The sequence below is a fragment of the Talpa occidentalis genome, unplaced genomic scaffold, assembly GCF_014898055.3.
Source record: "Talpa occidentalis isolate TD23 unplaced genomic scaffold, MPIMG_talOcc4v2.1, whole genome shotgun sequence".
NCBI lineage: Eukaryota > Metazoa > Chordata > Mammalia > Eulipotyphla > Talpidae > Talpa > Talpa occidentalis.
In genome coordinates, this window is record NW_026555331.1 from 55,606,930 (window position 1) to 55,629,256 (window position 22,327).

Below are 22,327 nucleotides of genomic sequence, written 5' to 3' on the forward strand. Positions count from 1 at the left end.
TAAAAGAATAATAGCTAAAGTAGTCCTGATTACTTCTTTATTTCCTATTTTTATATAAAAATGCTTGGTAAGTAATCTCTTGTCTGTTTAATTCTAAAGATCCTGATTGAAGCAGGAACTATAATAGCTTCCCCCAAAATGGAATTTTTTGTTAGTAGCCTGAAGTGAAAGAAGTGCTATGCTTTCTTCACTTTGTCCAGTGCCTATAATGTGTAATATTTTTTTTTATAAAACTGATTATTTAATATAGTTGGGTATCTATAGGAACTGGGAAGAAAATTATATAGAGATGAGAATCTATGAAAAATAGGTTTCTATATATGGGGAGAAAGGAAATTGCTATAAAAGACATAAAAAAATTTTTAAAACAATTTAGTCACAGCCACTTGCCTTCTTGGAAGAAGATATTCGGGAAGTTTTAAAAGAAGAAACTGGAACAGACATATTTCTTAAAGAGGAGGATGAATCTACTTACAAAAGCTGTAAGCAAGAGGTAACTTTTAGTTTTATTGTTAATAGAAGCCATAATGTGTCCAAGTGACATTACCATAAAGTTTCTATTATAAATTGTTTTATTTTAGCATACTCCTGTGAAGAAAGTAAGAAAATCACTAGTCTTAGATAATTGGGAAAAAGAAGAACCAGGTACTCAACTGTTGACTGAAGACATTTCAGAGATGCAGGTTTGTAAAGAATTTTTTAGTTAATAGTTGCTTTAAGTTCTAGTTTGTTACTTGTTATGTGGCCAGTTCATTAGAGACTTATGAAAAGTCCCCTTTAGTAGTATTCTGCCTAATTCATAGAAAAACTATTAGCTATAAAGAATATTTACTTATTGTATTTTATATTTTTTTGTTTTGAGAGGAGTAAGCCCTCTTACGTATGATGTCAAAAAATGGCAATTCTGAAAATGTTAAATTTAACTTATCTCTGATTCATTTATGAAATACTTAATTTTACTACATTACTAGAAGCTATATCAGAGCCAAAAGCTTTCTTGGAGGGAAATGAATAGGGCTTCCACTACCACTTACTCAGTAGCCCCTCAGTTTGTCTCCATTTTAGAAGTAGTTATTTTTTTTCCTCTTTCTTTTTTCCTCTCGTAGTCAGAAAATATATTTACAACATCTTTATTAATGATACCATTATTGGAAATACATGACAATAGGTGCAACCTGACTCCTGAAAAACAAGATATAAATTCAGCAAACAAAACATATACATTTAATAAAAAGAAACCAAACCCTAACACTTCCAAAGTTGTCACATTGGAAAAGAATCTTCAGGTATGGATTTCTGCATTTCTTTTAGTGATTTGATTTTTTTTTTTGTTTATTCAATTATCACTTTGGACTTATTGGTCACAAATTATGCATTTTTTAAAATTCAAAATTGACTACAGTAACTAAATGGTCACCATTATTTTGTCCCTCAAATTAGATTGGAATTTTCAGAGACTCATCATCAGGGTATACATATAAATTAAACTATTTAATTTGTAGCCACAGACTCTTCTGGTGATTTCTTAAGCACAATTTCTTTTTTAAACTGAAAATATCTAAGTCCCTTCTGGAACCTCATCTCCTAATAAGTATTAATAGCCTTAATAGCTATTTAGGAAGAGTAAGTGGTTGGAAGCAGTTTTAGTTTGATTTTGTTGGTATAATTGTTTCCAGTGAATTTTTTGGCTCAGAAATTGTAAAATAAAATCCTTTTTTCCCCCAGAGCTAAGTACCTAGTATGTAGCTGCAAATGAAAGATGGAAATTTTTTTACTTCATTATCTCAAGAGTTCAACCCAGAGAATTTTAGAGTTAATTGAGAAGGGAAGTTTTCTTCTTTATACCGGCAGCATTGGCATTCCTAACATTTAAGCTTTCCTTGAAAACATCTTTAGCTGTCAAATGTGGTCACCTCATCTCTATCTTGAGCTGCTGCTCTTCAAAGAGCCATGTACAACATTCATTTCATGCGTCTAAATTGATTTGATTTCCCAGCATTTAACACAAAACTTTTCAGAAAAATTTGTTACAGAGCAGGTATTATCTATAATGTAGTAACCTTTGTAAGAAGGGAAAAAAATGATGAAACAAATGTAAACTTGACTTTGGTTATGAATTTATTTCCTAATTTGTAAGACATAAAGCATCTTTGGCTCATTTTTTGACATTGCATCCTCTCTTTAAATATTTTGCAAAATGTTGAAGCAATAAAGACATTTCTTTCCGTGTTAAGATTGATTTGATTGGGGGGATGTTGTGGGGGTAAAACTTTTAAACTGCTTTCACAGGCCTTTATACAATATAGATAGCTGAAAAATGAACTTTAAGAAAATTGATTATAAATATTTCAATATGTATTTTTAAATTGTAACATTTAAAAAGAATCAATGCCATTATCAAAATATTTCTACAGTAATTATGATCAAATAAACAAAGTAATTGACTTTTAAAACCCTAATTATGCAGTATTATGGGTAGTTATTTTAGTTAATTTTCACATCACTATTAATATTTTCTTCCTAGTCAAATTGTGAATGGGAAACAGTGGTGTATGGGAAGACAGAAGACCAGCTTATCATGACTGAACAAGCAAGAAGATATTTGAGTACTTATACAGCTACCAGCAGCACTTCAAGAGCTCTAATATTGTAATTGTTATTAAAACTGATGAAATACTCCACTCCCTTAATGTATACGATGCTAAATTAGGTTGCAATGAAATTTTTGTGAATGGTTTTTAAAGTTTTAATACAGCCCTAAAACGGTTTGCATCTTTTTTTCATATTGGGCAGCAGAAAGCCAAGCCACTAAGTAAGGGGAAGGCAGTTTCATAATATATTTTTTAAGAGATAAGATTTTTTAAAATGATTTTTAAAGAACAGGATGGAAAAGTCATATTAGGATGTTTATGAGCTTCTAAAAGTCAATTCTCATATCTTTTCTTCAGAAGATAGGTGTCGCTACTCTTGATGGCTGCGGTTTGGTTACAAATAGGTTTATAAGTATATATGATTTCTGAAATTAGTCTATGTATGGGGAAGCAGCATGGTTTTATGAAGTACTTTTTTGTCCTCATGCTGATCTACATAGGCTACCATTTACAAAGAAACACATAGAAAGGAATTTAAGGAAGGATGGAAAATTGCACTACTAAAGGTATTTTTCAAAAACAGTAAAAGTAACTACAGTGTTAAAATGTATTTATTTGAATGTAGTACTAAACAAAAACATTGAGAAGTGTTTTTTCCTTATTAGTAAAAGAGTCAGTATTTTCATAAATCTCAGAAGAGCTGAGAGTTTTGTTGAATGTATTGTACAGTATGTAGGAGCAGGAAAACTTTGTAAATTGGAAAGAAGTCTGTTTTTATAATTTATTTTCATTTTAAAAGCTTAAATGTAGATATTTATACCTATACAGAGAGTTTCTAGAAGCCAGTATTGTTGCCTCATATTACAACTGACATAGTAAAGAACAATTTTGACTTTTAAGTATGAGACAGTAGTGAGTTATAGCTGCAAAGAATACAAAATCTATACTGTATGTCACATCTACCTAAATATTGCACTATGCCCTTTAAATCATGTTGGTTATAAAGTAGTTCTAAAAATGTACTAAATAATTTAATATTTTCTTTTTAAATTATATGGGGGGTCATATAAATTAATCTGGTGATTTGTATATTTGTTTGAAATTTTTGCATTTTGTTTAAAAATATGGTACTTTAAAAATATGGTCCCTAAAAACAGTCTGCACTTAGTTTACTACATTTACTCAATGTTTCAGAAGTAGAGAACATTATCTTTTATTTATAAAAATATTTTGTCCTTTTGTAAGTGTTTTGTGTTTCTGCACAGGTTACAACAATTGCTTCAGTTGCCTGTTTTAGCTGTTTGCACTTATTTTATTTCTTTTTGAAAGAATATCTTTATTTGCTTTTGTGTAGAGATTTTATGTAATTTTTTTTGAAACATATAATGGTGTGCTGTCAATTTAAACACTGACAGGTAAATAGAATTGTACACTGTAGTTTTAATTATTTATAATTGACACACTCTCTCCCTCTCCACTCCTGAAGTATGCTGCTATAGAAAATAGCAGAATCGGCTTGCTGCTATGAGAGAAGGAAAGAGCGACCACCACTTGCACTGTGTGAAAAGATAAAAAGCAAATGATGGCAAGTTCTCAAGTTAACTTAATGGAATCAACCATTACCAGGCAAATTCTTGCAAATACCAAAATACTATGCCTTAAAAAGAAAACAAAAAAAACAGCTTAAGATTTTCTGATGTTTTATGTTAGTAGAAATGGAAATACTAAGTATTTTAATTCCTAGCTCTTGAACAATAAACCTGAAAAGGGTTTTAAGCTCTTTAAATCCATTTGCTGGTTTTTGCATGTTACATGTAGTGAGAAGTAAGGAAAATGTGTGGTACTAAGATTATGCCTTGTTGATAACAAATGGATGAACCAATTTGAGTCTTAGCATGTTTGTTAAGTATATGTTGATTGCTTCCTAATTAGTGAACTTCTCACAGAAATTTCACTTTGTAAAACCAATGATTGTAGTAAAATCATACTGGATCATTTCAATTTCAGTTACCTTGAACTAATAGTACATAATGGTTTTTTTTTTTTTTTTTTTTTTTTTTTAGTGTAGCCCCTTGCTGGTTTATGTACATAGTCTCCAATCACCAAAGTCTAATATTTTGGAAGAGCTATATATTTTTAAAACATAATTTTGCTTGAGCATTAAGTTATCTCAAATATAATATATTGACAGATAAGCTTGGGCTTTTTGGACATAGTATATATTTGGTATTGGTTGAATCTTCCAGTTAAATGCTTTGTTGCTTTTTGCAAGGAAATTTTTAATGTTAAACATGTCAGGCATCTTAAGTCACCTTTATACTGTTGTGTTCATTTGAATTTCTTTCAGTATGTTATATAAATGCCAGACAAACATGTAGCAGCTATACTTGCATGGAAACTGACTACACATATATAGTACTGCATTTCAGTTAATACAGCAACTACCCTGACTAAATTGAGTTTTTTAATGGATGGAAAACCTTCCCATTGTAAGAAAATCTTGCATTCAATGTTCACATACAAATAAACAGTAAAAATAAAGTATCTGTGTACAACTGATTTGGCATTGCTCATTTCACTTTGTTTTATGATATTGATTGAAACCTTTATGACTTATCCCAACATTTTGTTCTTAAGGCCTAAATTTTTCTCCTTTAGAGTTTTCTTTACAGGTGACTTTATGTTAAAACAAATTGACCTTTTCTCAAAAAATAGCAGTGCTTGTATTTCTTGAGCTCATTCGGAGTTATATTTTCAACTGACTTTTAGATATTTCCATACAATTCTTGTGTCAACACCTTAAGTTGCCTTCCCTTCTATTGCCCAGTGAGAAATCTCCTCCCCCTCCCTAACTTTCTAAACTGAAATCTGTTATAAATTCTCAACTATTGCTCTAATTCCATTCCTTCATCTCTTACTTGGATTATTGCACTAATTGCTCTGATCTCCATTTTATAGAAATACCAGGAAACTGGTGGCATCAAGGTGTCACCTGGGTAAGACCAACTGATTCACCCAGGTGTGTGTGTGTAAAGTATTATTTGCCTTGGTGATTCTTCAACCAGATTTTACCTTTAGCTTCCCAGACTTGGAAATCTGATGAATTAACCCACTAAAGATGAGCATACTTTCAGAAAATGGCTTATATCAAGTTTGTGAAACCAGATACTTGAAACCAGAATGCAAGTCTATTAATTTACAGTGTGAAATATAACCTGAGAAAAAAAGTACATTCTCTCCATATATGTAAGCATGAAGAAAGAAATATAAAAACACACATATCTCTCCTATTTAAGGATTTTTCATAGTTGTTGCCTAAATAATGATTATTCTTTATTTTGTAATCTGGGCCTGGTGACTTGCATCCTAAATTATGCATTCAACAAATATGTTTCATGCCCCCTACTTTTATGCCTGTGTTTATAATGTTCTTCCTACATGGCTGCTTTTATTTATCTCCCTCCTTAGCCTGTTAAAACCTTAACTTTAGCACATATATCTATGAATCATTTCCCCATGATCCTAGGGCTCTGTAAAACTTTCCCACTATACTGTGTGTTTTGAAGAGTAGTGAGTCGCTATTTATAGGTTCTGTGTTAAAGAAATCTTAGTGTTAAACTGAAAGAATTTATTTATTTATGCATACAAGAGCTGGGGTACAGGCCAGAGATGCAGGGATGAGAGGATTCACCAGACACAGGGAGGGGAACAGAAAGGCAGACTGAAGTACAATTCTGAGGGGAATAGCAGGCGAGACAGGAGAGGTCTGCTGCGCATGTGGGTTGTTCCCTGGCTGACTGGGGATTGAACTTGTGCAGCAGAGGCTTCAGATTGCTTCATAGTTTGGTGCTTAACTCCTTGTGCCATCAGGGAGGCACGGGATATTAATTTTGTGCAGAAGATTAGAATAGCTCTTAGTTATCTGCGTGAAACCAGTTTTGTAGTCAACTTACTGTATTTCATTAAAATCTTTTAGCTCATAACTGTAATTTCCTGCTCAATTTATCCATTTGTAGAGTGATAGACTTTGCAGTCAATCAGACCTTTAATTATAATTTAAAACATGATAGTTTTTTAAGATTTTTTTTTAAAGATTTATTTATGCATACAAGAACTTGGGTACAGGCCGAGGTGTGGAGGGTGAGGGGCTAGAGGATTCACCAGAGACAGAGTGGGGAGCTGGCAGACTGAAACACTGCTGAGGGGAGAAGTGGGGGAGACAGGAGAGGTCTGTGGTGCCATATGGGTAGCTCCCTGGCTGGCCAGGGATCCAACTCATGCTGCAGAGGCTGCAGACAGCTTCATAGTGCTGTACTTTACCCCTTGAGCCACCAGAGAGGTCTGAGGATGTTTTGAGATGTGAAAATTTATTTTTAATTAAGTATTGGGGGGTAAAATGAGCCAAGTGGAAATTCCATCAGAACTTTTATTTTTTCCCTTTCCTTGTCACCCCCCCTTTTTTTTTTTTTAAGATTTATGTATTTATTTATACAAGCAGTGGGTACTGTCAGAGGCGCGGGAGGGTGAGAGAATTCACCAGAGCCAGAGCGGGGAGCAGAACAGACAGACTGATGAAATCCACTGCTAAGGGGAGCAGTGGGCGGCAGGAGAGGTCTGCGCGCCATGTGGGACCCTCTTCCGGTGGCCAGGGAGCAGCCGGGGATCGAACCGGCGCTGCAGAGGCTGCGGGCAGCTTCATAACCCAGCGCTCAACCTCTGTTCCACGGGGGAGGCCCTCAACCCCCTTTTATTGATGAAGAGATAATGTTTAAGATGTGAAATATGTGAGTAGAAAACCAAGATCAAATGTACCAGGAAAAAAATTATTCTTGGCTGACTTGTGTTGGGAAGAGTATTTTTTTTTTTTTTAAGATTTATTTATTTATTTATACAAGCACCGGGGCACAGTCAGAAGCGCAGGAGGGTGAGAGAACCCACCAGAGCCAGAGCGAGGAGCAGAACAGGCAGAGGGGAGCAGCAGGCGGCAGGAGAGGTCTGCGAGCCATGTGGGACCCTCGCCCGGCTGCCGGGGATCGAACCAGCGCTGCGGAGGCCGCGGGCAGCTCCACAGCCCAACACCCAACTGCTGCACCACCGGGGAGGCCCGGGAAGAGTATTTTTGAAAACTTTTTAGTATCTTAGCATGAGTACATTAAAAGCTGCTGAATTTTAGCAAACTCAGGATTAATAGCAGCATAGTATATTTCTTATTTCTGAAATTCTTAGACCTGGTGTGCTTACTTAAGCTCCAAGTACAGAATGTTCTGGTTTGAGTGGATTTTCCTGGCCTGCACAGGGAGGGAGGGAGAGAGGGAGCGAGAGGGAGAGAGGGAGGGAAAGATGGAGGGATGGAGGGAGATGGGCTTTATTCTGATTTACTATAATTTTGCCAAATGTAGCCCAAAAGATGTGAGGAGATTCTGATATTTCCTAAGCCCCAATACAGTTAGCACTTTTTCATTCAACTAACAACCAATATTTAATTTTGTGTTTATTGTACCTGGTTCTAGGTATTGGGAATATAATATGATATACAGGACATGACAACTTAAGGAAGATAGGACTTTCTAGAAGGGAAGACTATACACATGTGACAGAAATGGCATCTCTGGCCAAAAGAGATAAATCCAATAGCTAAGATTTGTAGATGCTCCTTTGTGACTAAGGGGATGGGTGGTCACTTCAAAGATATTATGGATTCTGCCCCCCGCACTCCCCATACTATGGAGAATTGTTTGGGCTAGGTGGCTTGTTGGGGTCTTGTACCACCCAGAAAGTTCATAGGCTAAAAGTTTGAGTATACAGTGTAGCAGCTGCAATCATCTGCCAGTGATATACATTATTTTACTTAATCCTTCCAACAAAATTCCTTGTGGAGTGTGTAGCACTTAGCATAGCCCCTGTAACTATACGAAACACAAAGGATGCAGTAGTGCACAAAAATAAGCAGCTTTGCTGCCATGCTTACATTCTAGGAGGGGAATAGCACTTTAAGTGCTATTAAGAAAAGAAAAACAGTCCCAGTAGAAGTCGATACAAAAGAAAATACGTTATGTTTGAAGTGAGAGCATATAGATCGTTAGGTTGGAGACAACTAGGTAAAGAGGGTTGGGGAATCACAGTTACAGACCCCATAGAGGGAGCGAACATTCCGTATTCAAAGACCTTAAGGCAGCCTGACTGCAGTAGCAAGATAGGTGGAGGAAGATGGGGCAGAGAAGGCTCCTGAAGATGGGGTAGACCTGTAGGCCATATATTTTCTAGAAAGCAGACTCTGATGGAGATTAGCTTGCAGGAATGTATTAGGGAGTGCTCTTGTAATCAGCCCCCGAGGAAGAGAAGGAAGCAGGATTGGGCAGAGAGAGAAGCTGGGCTACAAAGCAGTGCCAATGAAGGCCCAGCTACTCCACGGAGAACTCTGAAGCTTGGCTGGTCCTTCTAGTTGTCCAAGTGAGGTGGGGAGACCAGGTCTTTACATAGGTTTATGATTGAAGTGGGTGTAGGGGCAGGAATGGGCACAGTGCAGGTTTTCTGATCCAGCAAACGGGGTAAAGGAGGAATCCTGGAGCCCTCAGTGGCTTTTGCAGGTCTTTAATTTACCAAGCATATTGCAGGTGGGGTGCTGGGGTGCCGGGAGGCTAGCAAGCCTCCTAACCTCCAGCAAGTCTTCACTCTATCTGGGCTCTCCGGCATTTCTTCGTGGCTTTGCTTCTCTGCTCTCTCGTGGTTCTCTCTCTCTCTCTCTCTCTCAGCTTCTGTTCATTCTTGGCTTCTGCTGGTGTCCTGTAGGATAAGGAAAAATGTCAGGTTTTTCTGCCCTCCCGCCATCAGGATAGATGATGGATCCTTGTCCTGAATGCATGCCTGATGGCGGGCACCTGGAGTAGGGTGTGGGCATAGGTAGATGGGATTCACCTGGGCTGAGACTGGGCTTTTAAGGGCGGCGTCACGGGGACTCCAGTAGAAGCCAAAAGAGAAGCCAAGAGAGAAGCAAGAGAAGCAGAAGCTGAGAGAAGGCCGGAGAGCCCAGAGTGAAGACCTGCTGGGGGCTGGGAGGCCTGCCAGCCTCCTGGCCCCCCAGCACCCCTGCCTGCCATATGCCTGGTGAATCCCAATAAAAGACCTGCAAAAACCCCTGAGGGCTCCAGAACTCCTCCTTTACCCAGTCTGCATGGGATCCTAGAAAACCTGCTCAGTGGCCATTCCTGCCCTTAAACGTCCCTGTAGAGCAGGAACGGACACAGTGCAGGTTTTCTAGGATCCCATGCAGACCGGGTAAAGGAGGAGTCAGAGTCCTCAGTGCCTTTTTTTGGAGGTCTTTATTGGGATTACCAGGTACACGGCAGGTAGGGGTGCTGGGAGGCCGGGAGACTGGCAGCCCTCCCAGCCCCCAGCAAATCTGCACTCTCTCGGCTCTCTGGCCTCTGCTTCTGCTTCTTTGCTTCTCTCTCGGCTTCTCTTCGGCTTCTATTTGTTCTTGGCTTCTTGGCTTCTGCTGGTGTCCCCGTGACGCCGACCTTAAAAAGCACAGTCTTAGCCCAGGTGAATCCCATCTACCTATGCCCACACCCTACTCCAGGTGCCCGCCATCAGGCATGCATTCAGGACCACAAGGATCCATCATCTATCCTGATGGCGGGAGGGCAGAAAAGCCTGACACTTTTTACCTTACCCTACAAGAATTATGGCAAGATGGTAGCAGAGTGAAGACACTGGACTCCCCTTCTCCTTTGTCCTGTGTACAACCAGGTTGCAGCAGAATAAATTCAAAAGCTGCTGAAGGAAAAATGCCCAACCAAAGTACACACTAGGAGCAGCAGACTGGTAAAGGAATAGGAAAAGCTGTAAGTGAATTGTGTTTCCAGTACAACCTGCAAGAGAGAGGGACAGCTGCTGTGGGGAACGCAAGAGAGAGGGACACTTGCTGTCTCAGGGGCACGTGCCCTCATGAGGGACTCCTGACACTCAGCACTGCACTGGACAAGGAGGCATGCAGAGTTCCTGCCCAACACAGAGGGCGCACTGTTGGAGAACTGTGGGAGCACATGTGCACAGCAAGGATTACTGGCTTCAGCTTTGGGCTCTCAATACAGAAAATCTGGAACCTAAATTGGTGAGGAGACACAGTTTGGATCACCTGTGCCTCTTCTTAGACGAGACTACTCAAGAAGGCTGGGATAGTCAAAACACCTGTGCCCTCCCCCTCCCCCCTCCTTATAGTTAAAACCAAGGCAACAATTGAACACTTGAGTAAAGCCTCTTAACAACAGGAGTAAACACCCCAGAATAAACCTCTGTGCTGAAAAAGAAGAGAGAACAGTTCCAGGCCTGTGACCCCATATCAACTAAAATCTGTGCCCAGTGCTGCATGCAGTATTCAAAAATATCCTAGCGGTGGAAGCTGACACAGATCATAGAAGATACTTAGACTGAGGAGAGCTGGCCTAGTGGGAGGATCATTGTGGATCAGGGATCACTGTGGATCGCCACTACCCAATTCTGGTACCTATAATACATTAGGAAGCTTGAATCTATGATGCTTACAGGAGGTGATTCTTTGGTACCCTTATTGCCCCAATGCTTTTTTTGAACTTACTAGCTCTTGGTGATTTCAGTTCTCTGAATACATCAACAGGTGCAAAGGCAACATTCTGAAAGTTTATCCTTATTACAACCCAGAGCCTATAGGATATCAGATAAAGTGCAACCATATAAAATTGGTCCCTGGAAGGAACTGTTTTAAACTGTGGAATAAGTGATTTAATGACAACTTTCAGGGTTCATATTTAGACTTTCTGTAGCATTTTGGAAAAATTGCCACAAAAAAGGGTGCCTCTTAGTAAGGAAGTAGTAGCAAGAAATAGTTCATTGAAATTCTTGTGGATTACCAACAAGATAAAAATGACTGTGGCAGAGCCCCTGTGGTATGGAAGAAAGCATTTATATCCTGCTAAACTGGATTTCCCTCAAGAGATTTGTAAAAGCTGAATCATTGAAGGTGGTGAGTCCCGCTGATGAATTAGGCCACCAGAAAGACCAGCCCTGAGCAGTGTGCTTCTCCAGTGGGGCGGAAAACTGACACATCTCCAAGCTTTTGTTTTAACAGAGACCAGCTTGGGCAGGAGATTCAGCTGAGACTGCTCTGAATCAAAAATTACCAAGTTATGAATGGGCCGTCTGCTCACAGGTCAGAGCAGTTGAACCTCTTGAATCCTCTAACATTTTCTAATTGCTTCAATGCATAAAAAAATAAAGTTCTTATTAGACATTGTTTTTAGAAGAAATAATTAAGGGGAAAACCCAGATAAAGTGTAGCTTATCTAATTCCTATTTTAGCTATACATTAACTAGAGGTTTTGTAATACCTAACAAAATCTACCAGTCTAAAAATCCATTATGAGTGACATAAAGAAGGCAGACATAGATTGTTGAGCTATCACAATAAACCTAAGCAGAAGAGAACTGGGCTCCACAAGGAGCCAGAACAGCATGTTCCATACATAGCTTCCACCTCCCCATCATTGGTGTCAAGGGGGTAATAATCAGCCTGTGAGGGGCCCCGTGGATTCTATTGCTGGTTTCTGCATTATTTCATTGCTCCTCAGAGCAATGCTTTGCAAGTAATTATTGTGATTCCATTATAGATGAACAAACTGAGGACCAGAAAAGTTATACAAAGATTTTACTGGCAGAGGTGAGGTGACCTTACTGTAAAGCAAATGCAGCTTGAACTTCAGAATCCCCACTAACATGGATCCCTATGAGTGTAGGAGTCACACAGTGTGTGTGTGTGTGACTGATTTGGGGGGTAGTTAAAAGGGGGACATGAGCATTTCTGGTAAATTGCCTGAAGAAATCTTAGAAGAAAAGATCAAAACCTCCAGATTCCAAAAATGTTTTGTGATTTCCTTCTTCATTCCAAAAAATCTTCGATTCTGCTCTCAATTTTGTATCCTTAAAGAGGGAGCCCCATATTGTAAAAATTATGGGCTCCATAAGACCTTTATCTGCCTTGCAGATAGGTGATAAGTGACAATGTTCTGAACTTGGAATTTTTGATCCCAAGACCTGTTCTATTTTCAGACTATTTAGAAACTCAGGAAAGTATAAATAGAAAATGAGGTGAAAAAATAAAAGCAGAGGATGAGAACTATAATGGCAATAATGTAAAACCTTTGTGCCTGATAAAAGACTGAGAGGAAATACTTTCAAGCTAGCAGTGGTTAAATTAAAATTTGTGAATTATTAGAGACTTTTTTCTTTTTAAAATCTTGCCTTTGAATTTTTACTGATTTAACAAATTATAATATTAGATGTTCAAGTTTTAAGTTTAGGCCAAAGTTTTAAACAATGCCAAATTATCAGTAATAATGATTAAATTCTGGCAAATGGTTTACTTTTTCTTAAAGCATTAGTATCTAATTTATATTCTCTTGGTAGAAGAAGTAAGATTGAAGTTTTTTCCAAATACCACTAGGCTACTTGTATTTGCCAACATATACCAATATCTGCTGCATTTAAATGAGTTTTCTTGTTTAGAGAAATAGAGCTAATATTGTTTATCCTTCCTCTACATTTGGTTTCTGGAGGTGGTGAAGTTAGACAAGGAGTCTGGAGGCCAGAGGCCTCATCCTAAGTTAGATATCAGCCTAAATCGGTTAACTTATAACCCCTCTGAATTGCAGTCTCCTCTTTCATAAAATGGGAACAAGCATATCTTTGTTACTAATCTCTGAGTTAGGACGAAATGAGAAAATGAATACTTATATATATATCAGCTATGGAATTGTCAACAAAGGGGAGGGATTCTTGTTGGCCAAAAGATCAACATTTATTAAACCAGGAAAACAAGATATTCTAAACAGAAACCTGCTCAAATTCTCAGAATAGTGTCCAACTAGCAGAGGGAGGCAAGGATGATGAGGAGGGCAGGAAACCACATCTGTCTCATGCACAGCTGTAGTTCAGCCTTGTAGTGTAGTCCCTGGTATATAGTAGGAACTTAACTATATGCAGAATAAATGTATACATGCATATATGGGAGATCAATTGAATTTTGCTTTACTCCAATGTTGGGTTCCAATGCTTGAGGGTAATTTTGATCAGCGACTATGGAGGAATTGCATTTTAAGCAGGTAAACAAGAATGAGGCAAGGTTGGAGAATGGAAAGTTGAAGATATTCACAGGGAATGACACTTGGCTAACTTTGGTTCAATTGTAGAGTGCAGAATAAGACATAGTACAATGAAAATGCACATCAGGGTCAAACCCTGTGGGTTTTTAAAATCTTGGTAAGACATTGAAATTTATTCTAAAGGAATTGGGAAACTTATATGTGTCTAAAGATGATCAAATAATTATTTTTAATAGAGTAATGTAACATGTAAATATTATATGCACTTGTATTATTCCCCTTAAACAATAGAAGTTTATTTTGGCAACAGAATGATAAAAGCCAGAGATTTGCTCACTCAGTGCCTCTTGACCTCAAGTTGTATTGCAACTAGTAACTCACATTTATTCCCATTTAACCAATCAACAAACACGCTCATTGAGTACATCCTGTGTGGGCCATGAGTTGAAACCACAGGTGCATAAAACAAAAGTAAAGATTTATATTGCTTAAATTTCCCTAAAGAGGCCCTCCCTGGTGGCGCAGGGATTAAAGACGGTGCTATTAGGCTATCACCAGCCACTGCAGCACCAGTTCGATCCCCGGCTGGGCAGGGAGCAACCTATATGGCACAACAGACCTCTCTGGTCTGGCCCACTGCTCCCCTCAGCAGTGTATTTCAGTAGATCTCCCTTTCAGTTCTGCTCCCCATCCTGTCTCTGGTGAATCCTCTTACCCCCGGCACCTCTGGTCTACACCCCAGTTCTTGTATGCATAAATAAATAAATCTTTAAAAAAATAAATTTTCCCAGAAAGATGGACATATATATGTGAAAAACTTAGGAAAAAAACACATGGTATTTCTTTCTGTGTACCAAAATAAGGGGTACAAAGTGCTTTAATAGTTCTGGGAAGATGGGCTGCTGGATCAGAAAAATTTGCAATAAAGTATATTTTGGGGGGCCATAAGTATATTAATAAGTTTGAGCTGCTATAAAAAAAATACCATATAGTGGGTGGTGTAAATGATAGAAAATTATTTTCTTACAATTTTGGAGGCTGGAAAATCCAAGACCAAGGTGCTGGCAAATTCAGTTTCTGCTGAGAGCCTCTTTCTGAGTGAAGAAAACTGCCTTCTGAATGTGTCCTCACATAGCCTTTCTTCTAGCTCGTGCTGAGAGAGAGAGAGAGAGAGAGAGAAAGAGAGAGAGAGAGAGAGAGAAAGAGAGAGAGAGAGAGAGAGAGAGAGAGAGAAAGAGAGAGAGAGAGCAAGCGAGCAAGAGATTCAATAAGATGTGGGGAGACACATTCAGACATTCACTTCATAACAAGGAGCAACACTTGAACAAAATTCATAGATTTGATAACAATTGTATCAATGTTAAATTTCATGATTTTGATCAGTATACTATGGTTATATAAATTATTATCTTTGTTCTAGTAAACACTCACTGAAGTATTTAGGAATAAAAGAACATGTCTTCAACTCTCTTAGATAGTTGAAGGAAAAAGTGTGTGTGTATACGTGTGTGTTTGTGTGTGTGTGTGTGTGTGTGTCTAGGGAGAGAGGGAAAGAGAATGATGATGCAAATGTGGCTAAAATGACAGCTTTGACAAAGCTGGTTTGAATAGCCATATGAAAGTTTCTTATACTATTCTTGCTACTTTTATTTTAGTGCGAAGTCATTAAAAAAATAAAAAACTAAACAAAATATTTGGGGAAGTAAAAGAAGGTTGAGATGTGGATGAGGTAGGAACAAATACAGCCCTCCCTGTTGTTTCCAAACATTGAGCCCCTAGTGGAGCTCTGATTCCTGTGCTTTTGAAGGCCTGTGCTTTGTGTCCTTGTCTCAGCTCCCCTGGAGTTTGCATCAGGTTTGTCTCTGCCTTCTCCCTGGGCCTAGAAGAGCAATAGACCAGGAGCAGGCTGGTCACGTTCCAAACCCCAGAAAATATGTGAGGTCAACAGGGAATCATACCAGAAAGTATATAATGTCAACAGGGAATTATAAATGTATTTGGGGGAGAGGTGTAATGATAATCTCTCCATTTGCTGTAATATCTGAGCACTGCAGATTAGATCTATCAATAGCTTACCTGTGTATTTTGAGTCCTTAAATTGGTTTCTCTTACTATTACTTTTTACCACGTGGTTATAAAGGTGAATTTCTCTCAGGTTTGCTCGTGGAACAAGAGTGGTATAGGAAATTATTTCTCTAGGCCACAAAACAAATTAAGAGTGGGGGACAAAATAAGAACATAGACTCTCTGAAGTTCCTTAGAACATTGCATCATATTTTATTGTCTAGATTCTAGTATTCAGTTTGGGATTGTTTTCATCAATATTTTGAGTTAGGTAAAGAATTAGGAAATTTTTTCTCAGTCCATTGCCTATATGATAGACCATGCCATTTTGAATGAGGATATGCTCTTATTTGAGAAAAATAGGTAGGCATAGTAAGTTTTAAGTAAAACAAAATTGAAATAACTTATAGTCATTTATTTTGAGAATGTTTGGGGGTGTTCAAATAATAATCTTTCTTTTTAAAATAATAAGGATATTCTTATTTGGGAAAATATGCCATACTCTAAACGTATCATTTCTCCAAATTCCCAATATTTTTGAAGAATTATAGGTCTTCCTGGAAATAGAAAAGTTTGGAAATTACTCCTTGAATTCTGAGATCAGAAACTCTGTGTCTATAGCTTTCTGCTAAATGGTTCTAGAAAAGTCTCTAACTTTTACTTTCTTCAGGTACTGCTTTCTATCATTGATTTTGAACATAGACTGTGGCCTGTGATCTAGGACATTAAGCCTGATGAGAAGTTAGTATTTAACATTTGTTGCCATTAATTTGGTTTTTAAAAAAAATTTTTTTGTCTCATTGATATTAGAAATTCCACTTATATTAGTAAGTAGGTATTTAATTATAAGTTAAATCTATTAGAACATGGTGGTAGTAATTTCAGGGCAAGCCATGAGAGTGTCCTTTTTGGGTTCTGTAATGAAGGAGAAATTGACCAGCAAATTTCAGCCCAGAATCCTCATCTAGAATGTTGAGCTGTGGCAAATACCAAAGGGGTCTATGGGAAAACAAGGCCCATTACAGTCCCAGCAGCTGCATGGGTTTTCTTCTCTTGTAATCCATAGAAAATGACTTTAAATGACAAGGTAGGATGTCTACTTAGTAACAACCACAAAGCTTGAGTAGTTGGCTGATGAAGCACAATGCCTGAGGGAGAGTGATAAGAGAAACCTTGGAGGCAGAACTCTGCTGGGCCAGGCTGTGTAATTAAATCATCACATATCAGGTATCATTTTTCTCTTGCATTGTAAGGAGAGAGCAATCTCATCTGTGAACATATTTTCTCCCTTTTCAAGAAAATATAAGATGGAGTGTGTCCTGAAAAAAAAAATACTAAATTACTGTCATATTTGAGAATATAATTATTTTATAACTTCCATTTACATTTTTAAGAGTTTAGATGAAGTAATTTCCTGAGACATATAAATTATTACAAAATTGAAAGAGAGAGACTGAGAGAGAGAAAGGGATTGTATGTTTGGGGATGTGATTGTGTATGTGCATTAAATCATTCATGTTACAGGAAACTCAAGTTATAAATGATTTCTATTATATAAATACAATTAATCCAGCTATTATAATATTGTACGACACTGAATTTACTAAAAAGAAAAAACACTTCAAATGAAAGGATTTCGTGGTATGTAAATTATATCTCAAAGGCTGTTAAAATTAATTTCATTTTACTTGTATGGATAACCAATAAAGTAATAACAAAATTAGAAAATAGGATCAAAATATTTTTAAAAGATATTGCTCAGTTCACACTTCATGTAATACTGTAGGACTGTGGTGGGATGGTCAAAAGCGAGAATCTGATTCTGAACAACTTGAAAAATGTGAAAAAGTTTTGAATTTTCAGCTTGCAGACGGCTCTGAATGCTTTGATTCAAGTAACACCCCCAGTCTGTACTGTGATGAGTTTCAGTTCAGAGGTGCGATGGGAGAGAATTTTCAAGGGTTGTTGTTGACTTGACAGTAGCTATACTGGATGACCATACAACTTAACCATCCAAACAGGAACAGTTCGGACTTGAAATGTGGTGCTATTAATAACCCCCCTGGACAATAAGAACAAGCAAATCATATCCACAGTTTCTCTAGCTCTAATATATGTCCAATAATATAGCAATTATTTACAAATAACTCTTGGTTGGTTTTGGAGTCAGAAGACCTGTATTTACCTTTCTGAGCTCTGTTTTCCTCAATCCTAAAATGAAGAACCTTCTTCCTCCCCTTGCTCCCTTGTTCTCTCCCTTCCTCCCTCTGTTTAACATCTATTTATTAAGCCCCTATTATTTTGTAGATTCTCTAATAAGAATTCAGGAGATAAAACATAGTGGTAACCCATTCCTAGCCCCAAGGAACTCCTGGTTTAATTTTAGAAACAGATACATGTACCCAATTACACTTCTTGTGCTTAGTGACTGCACCTCCCTCAGCTTTCTGGAGGGTGTGATCACTAAGTTAAGTCTTGAAGTTAGAATAGGCTTTAGGCAGGGGTGGGAGAAGCTATTTCCAGCAAGAAACTGAAGCGCATCATGAACAGCATTCTGAGGTGAGAAACTCTGCAGGGCAGCCTTCTCGAACGAAGGTCTTTGGTCGATTCCTACCTCACCTGGGGAAAGTTTCCCACTCTCAGCGCACCCAAGGGTGGCTAGAGGCCAACATGCAAGCACCACTGACTTTGTGTACAATTTGTCTTTGCCACCTTCCTACCTCTCCCCAAACCCCTAGCCACTCCCCTCACTCCAGACCTCTGGACAATTGAGTCTCCCCTCTCTGACCTCTCACTTTCTCTTCTCTCCTCAGATCTCCTTGCACTCCCTGCCTGCTCTGTTTTGTTTTGTTTTCCCCTTCTAGAAATACCTCATCACCTGTATTTTGCTTTCTCCTTGCAGAGGGTGAGCTGTCTGACTTGCTCTGGCTGTCCCTCCTCTTTAGCCCCCTCCTTGTAGCTTTCACCCACACTACTCCTTCCATCCCTTCTCTCCCCCACATCCTTTAAAACGTCATCATTTACTTCATTACTTGATCATTCTCATTGTCCTACAACAGTTTTGAAGTCTCTCCCACCTTAAAACAAAACAAAACAAAACAAAGCAAAGCAAAGCAAAGCAAAGCAAAACAAAATCCTTCCCTGGATGGATACCACCCTCCACACTACATGCTTTTCGTCTATCACAGCAGAACCACACTTCCTCACCTTCCTCTTATTCTGATAAACTTCTATCTTGCCAAAACAATGCCACTTAGCTTTCTAACTTTATTAATTGCCCTCTCACAGGCATGTGAAAAAGCCAGCTCTCTTCTCAGAACTACTCCCTTCACTTGGCCTCTGCAATTCTGGTTTTTCTCCTATTTTACTGGCTGCCCCTTCTGGGTTTCTCTTCCTGTCTCCTTCTTCTCCTGTGTCCAACTTCTAAATACAAGAGTCCCCAGGCCTTGGGCTCTGGAACTCCACTCTTCTCTGTATTTTTGCTCACATGACCTCATGTAGTCTCTGGTTTTAGATGATATAATATCTTCTTTAAGTAAATGATAGAACTGTCTCCAGCATTCATTTTTTTTAAAGATTTGTTTTATTTATTTATGCATACAAGAGCTGGAGTGTAGGCCAGAGGTGTGGGGTGGAGGTGAGAGGAGTCACCAGAGAGAGAGTGGGAAGCAGAGCAGGCAGATCTACTGAAATACACTGCTGAGGGGAGGAGGGGGCCAGGCAGCAGAGGTCTGCTGTGCCATGTGGGATGCTCCCTTGCCAGGGATGGAACTCATGCCTCAGTGGCTGCAGATAGCTTGGTAGTGTGCTGAGACTTAACCCCTTGCACCACCAGGGAGGCCTTCCAGCATTCATTTTAAAATTTCTTATTATACAAGTAACATATGTTCTATTATAGAAAATACGTAAAAATCAGAAAATACAGATCATCAAAAATAGGAAACCAAAATCAGTCATGAACTCAATACGCAGAACTAATCTGTTAGTCTTGGTGCATGTACTTTTCTTCATATACACCTAAATGCACACATATGTATACACAAATGTATACATATGTATACATATATAATGTATACATATATAAAATACCAGAATAGAATCATACCGCACACATTATTTTGAAACCTATTTTGTAACATAGGTCTCCAGCATCATCTTTCATAACAACACTGCATTTTATAGTGTGGCTTTTCCACAATTCTTGTAACCCAGCGCATTCTCAATTATTAGGATTATTTTCCAGCTTTTTGCTGTTATTCTAAAAGGTGGTGCTGGGAATCTGCGGCAGCTTTTTCTCTGGGCCCTCTGGATGGCAGCCCAGGCTGTGTTCCTAGGACGGCGAACTGCCCAGGCAGAGGCGCGCACTTTTGAATTCACGTCGTCAGCTCTCCAGGGGCCCGGAGTCCGCAGTCAGCCTTCGGAGCAGACAGTCCACCGCACCACCTGTCAGTCCCGGGCCCATCCGGGGCGCCCCGTGGCGCGGGGACCTCTGGCCCTCGGCACTGGGCGCGACCTTTGTCCTCCTGCCTGAGCGACAAGGTGCGGGCAGGATCGAGGGGTTGCTGGGCTCCTGGGCCAGCGCCTGCCAGCAGCGTGCCCCGTGGGGCGGCGGGGCCACCTCGGCCTGCACCGCCCAAACGCACAAAACCCTCCTGGAGAAAGGCGGGGGCGGGGCTGGGCCCGCGGCCTTTGTGTGCGCCAGACACCAGATGGGGTGCAATTAGGGACGTGCTGAGCAGGTCAGATGGCAGGCCCCGCGTGGACCTGCTGCTGCTGCTGCTCTAGTGCAGACATTTTGGCGGGAAGAGAAAATTCTTAAAAAAAAAAAAAAAAATCCAATAAACAAAACTCTGTGACAGGCTCTTTGGACAAATGTCTTTTTGACTCTGTGTGTGCTTGGGGGCGGGGTCACCGCTCAGAACTGGGCTCTTTTCCTTCTGAGATAAAAGTCATTTGCTCTGTCAGATTTGGGCCAACAAATGAGGGGGAGTTTCCATATGGCCTTTCAGGGAGCACAGAATGGAGGGAGGATTGCACTCTGGTGAGCACAGGCGGGCCATTGTTGCCAGGACTCTGAATGCAAAGGATGTCAGTGAGGGAAGGATTTGTGCTGGGTGCAGAATGTGTACATGTGCAGAGAGAAAGGAGGATGATGAGAAAGGGGGGACAGCAGGACCCCCAGAGGAAATCCCCCAATTTACATCTTAGCTCAGTGTTCCTGGGCAGAGCAAGACCTGGCAGGTAGGAGATGGGAGAGGCACGCTGACCAGGGGTAGATGTGCTGTATGGGTGATGAGGGGTGGTGAGAAGTAGGGGGGCACAGTGATATTTTGTAGTCACTTGCCCTATGGCCTTTGCCACCTGGGATGGCCCTTTTCTTCAGCTCTGAAGCAGAACTGATTATGTAATGAACAGGATATTCAGGCCTAGGCTTGGGCACCGTTTAGATAAATTGACAAATGCCCTGTTGCGATTTGAAAAGAATGTCTAGTTCCCCAACACAACTAGCCTGGACCAGCAAACATGATGGAGGACTGGATGGAAGTCTCCCTCTGTCTTCTGTACATCTGCTCCACTGACTCACCCTCTTCAAGTCTTCTAGCTGCTACTACAGAAGGCTCCTGTGATATCCACAGTGTTGATGCCAGGTCCGACACATTGGCATATCTTATCACTTAAACAGGGAACAGTGTGTGCAGGTAATGACACTTGGCCCAGTACTATGGGAACATGAACAACTGGGGAGGTCTGTAGTGAGTACAAGAGAGAAGACAGGTAGATCAGGCTGAGAGCCCAGCAGAGGGGCCCTACCGTAAGGCAAAGAGAGGAGGCACTCCAAGAACCACTTTTAAGGGGACTCCAAAAGTCACTTGTGACATGTTTGCTCATAGAAGCCTGCTTGGATTCCACCTTCCTCCCTAGCCCCACATTTCTAAGAAACCATCCTGGATAATATACACAGATGACCCTATATGTTTGGGTGGTGTGTCGTTAGTCTTCTAAAAAGAGAATAAAATCAGTGTGGGACCAGACAGGATAGAGTCATGGCGAGTCCTTTGCAGTTTCAGGAATTGTCTCCTGGAGAGAGGGGCTCTGGGCTTGAGTCCCACATCCACTTTTCTTTCATGGTGTGAACTTGGACCAGCCCTTATTCCACTGATCCTGCTCCCTTATTGTTAACCAGGAGAGAATAATATCAGGTAAAGAAGGATCAAGCTCTGAAAAGACTAGACGATGATGACAGTGGTATTCTTTTCAATACTTATGGTGGTATTTCCTAGGGAATAAATTCCCCCTTCTCCTACTGCAACAGATAGGTACCCCTTCTTTTCAGAATGCTGGTATCCTAGGATTATATTTTCCACTTACTATTTTTTAAAGATTTATTTTTTATTGATTTATGCATAGAAGAACTGGGGTGTAGACCAGATGTGCAGGGGGTGAGAAGATTCACTAGAGACAGAGTGGGGAGCAGAACAGGCAGATCTACTGAAATACCCTGCTGAGGGGAGCAGTGGGCGAGGCAGGAGAGGTCTG

At 39.7% G+C, this 22,327-nt stretch overlaps 1 protein-coding gene across 4 annotated transcripts in view; it reads left to right on the forward strand.

The window, feature by feature from the left end:
- The window catches only part of MYBL1 (MYB proto-oncogene like 1), a 34,883-nt gene extending 29,733 nt beyond the window's left edge, over nt 1-5,150 (forward strand). Inside the window, exons 13-16 of one of the 4 annotated variants that reach the window (XM_037505893.2) lie at nt 377-493; nt 582-683; nt 1,107-1,286; nt 2,525-5,150. In XM_037505893.2, the coding sequence (XP_037361790.1) occupies nt 377-493; nt 582-683; nt 1,107-1,286; nt 2,525-2,653 (528 nt within the window). In that variant the 3' untranslated portion in view covers nt 2,654-5,150. The remainder of the gene's footprint in view (nt 1-376; nt 494-581; nt 684-1,106; nt 1,287-2,524) is intronic. The other 3 variants (XM_054692216.1, XM_054692218.1, XM_054692217.1) reach the window with 3 other exon arrangements.
- Nucleotides 5,151-22,327: the final 17,177 nt, after the last annotated feature.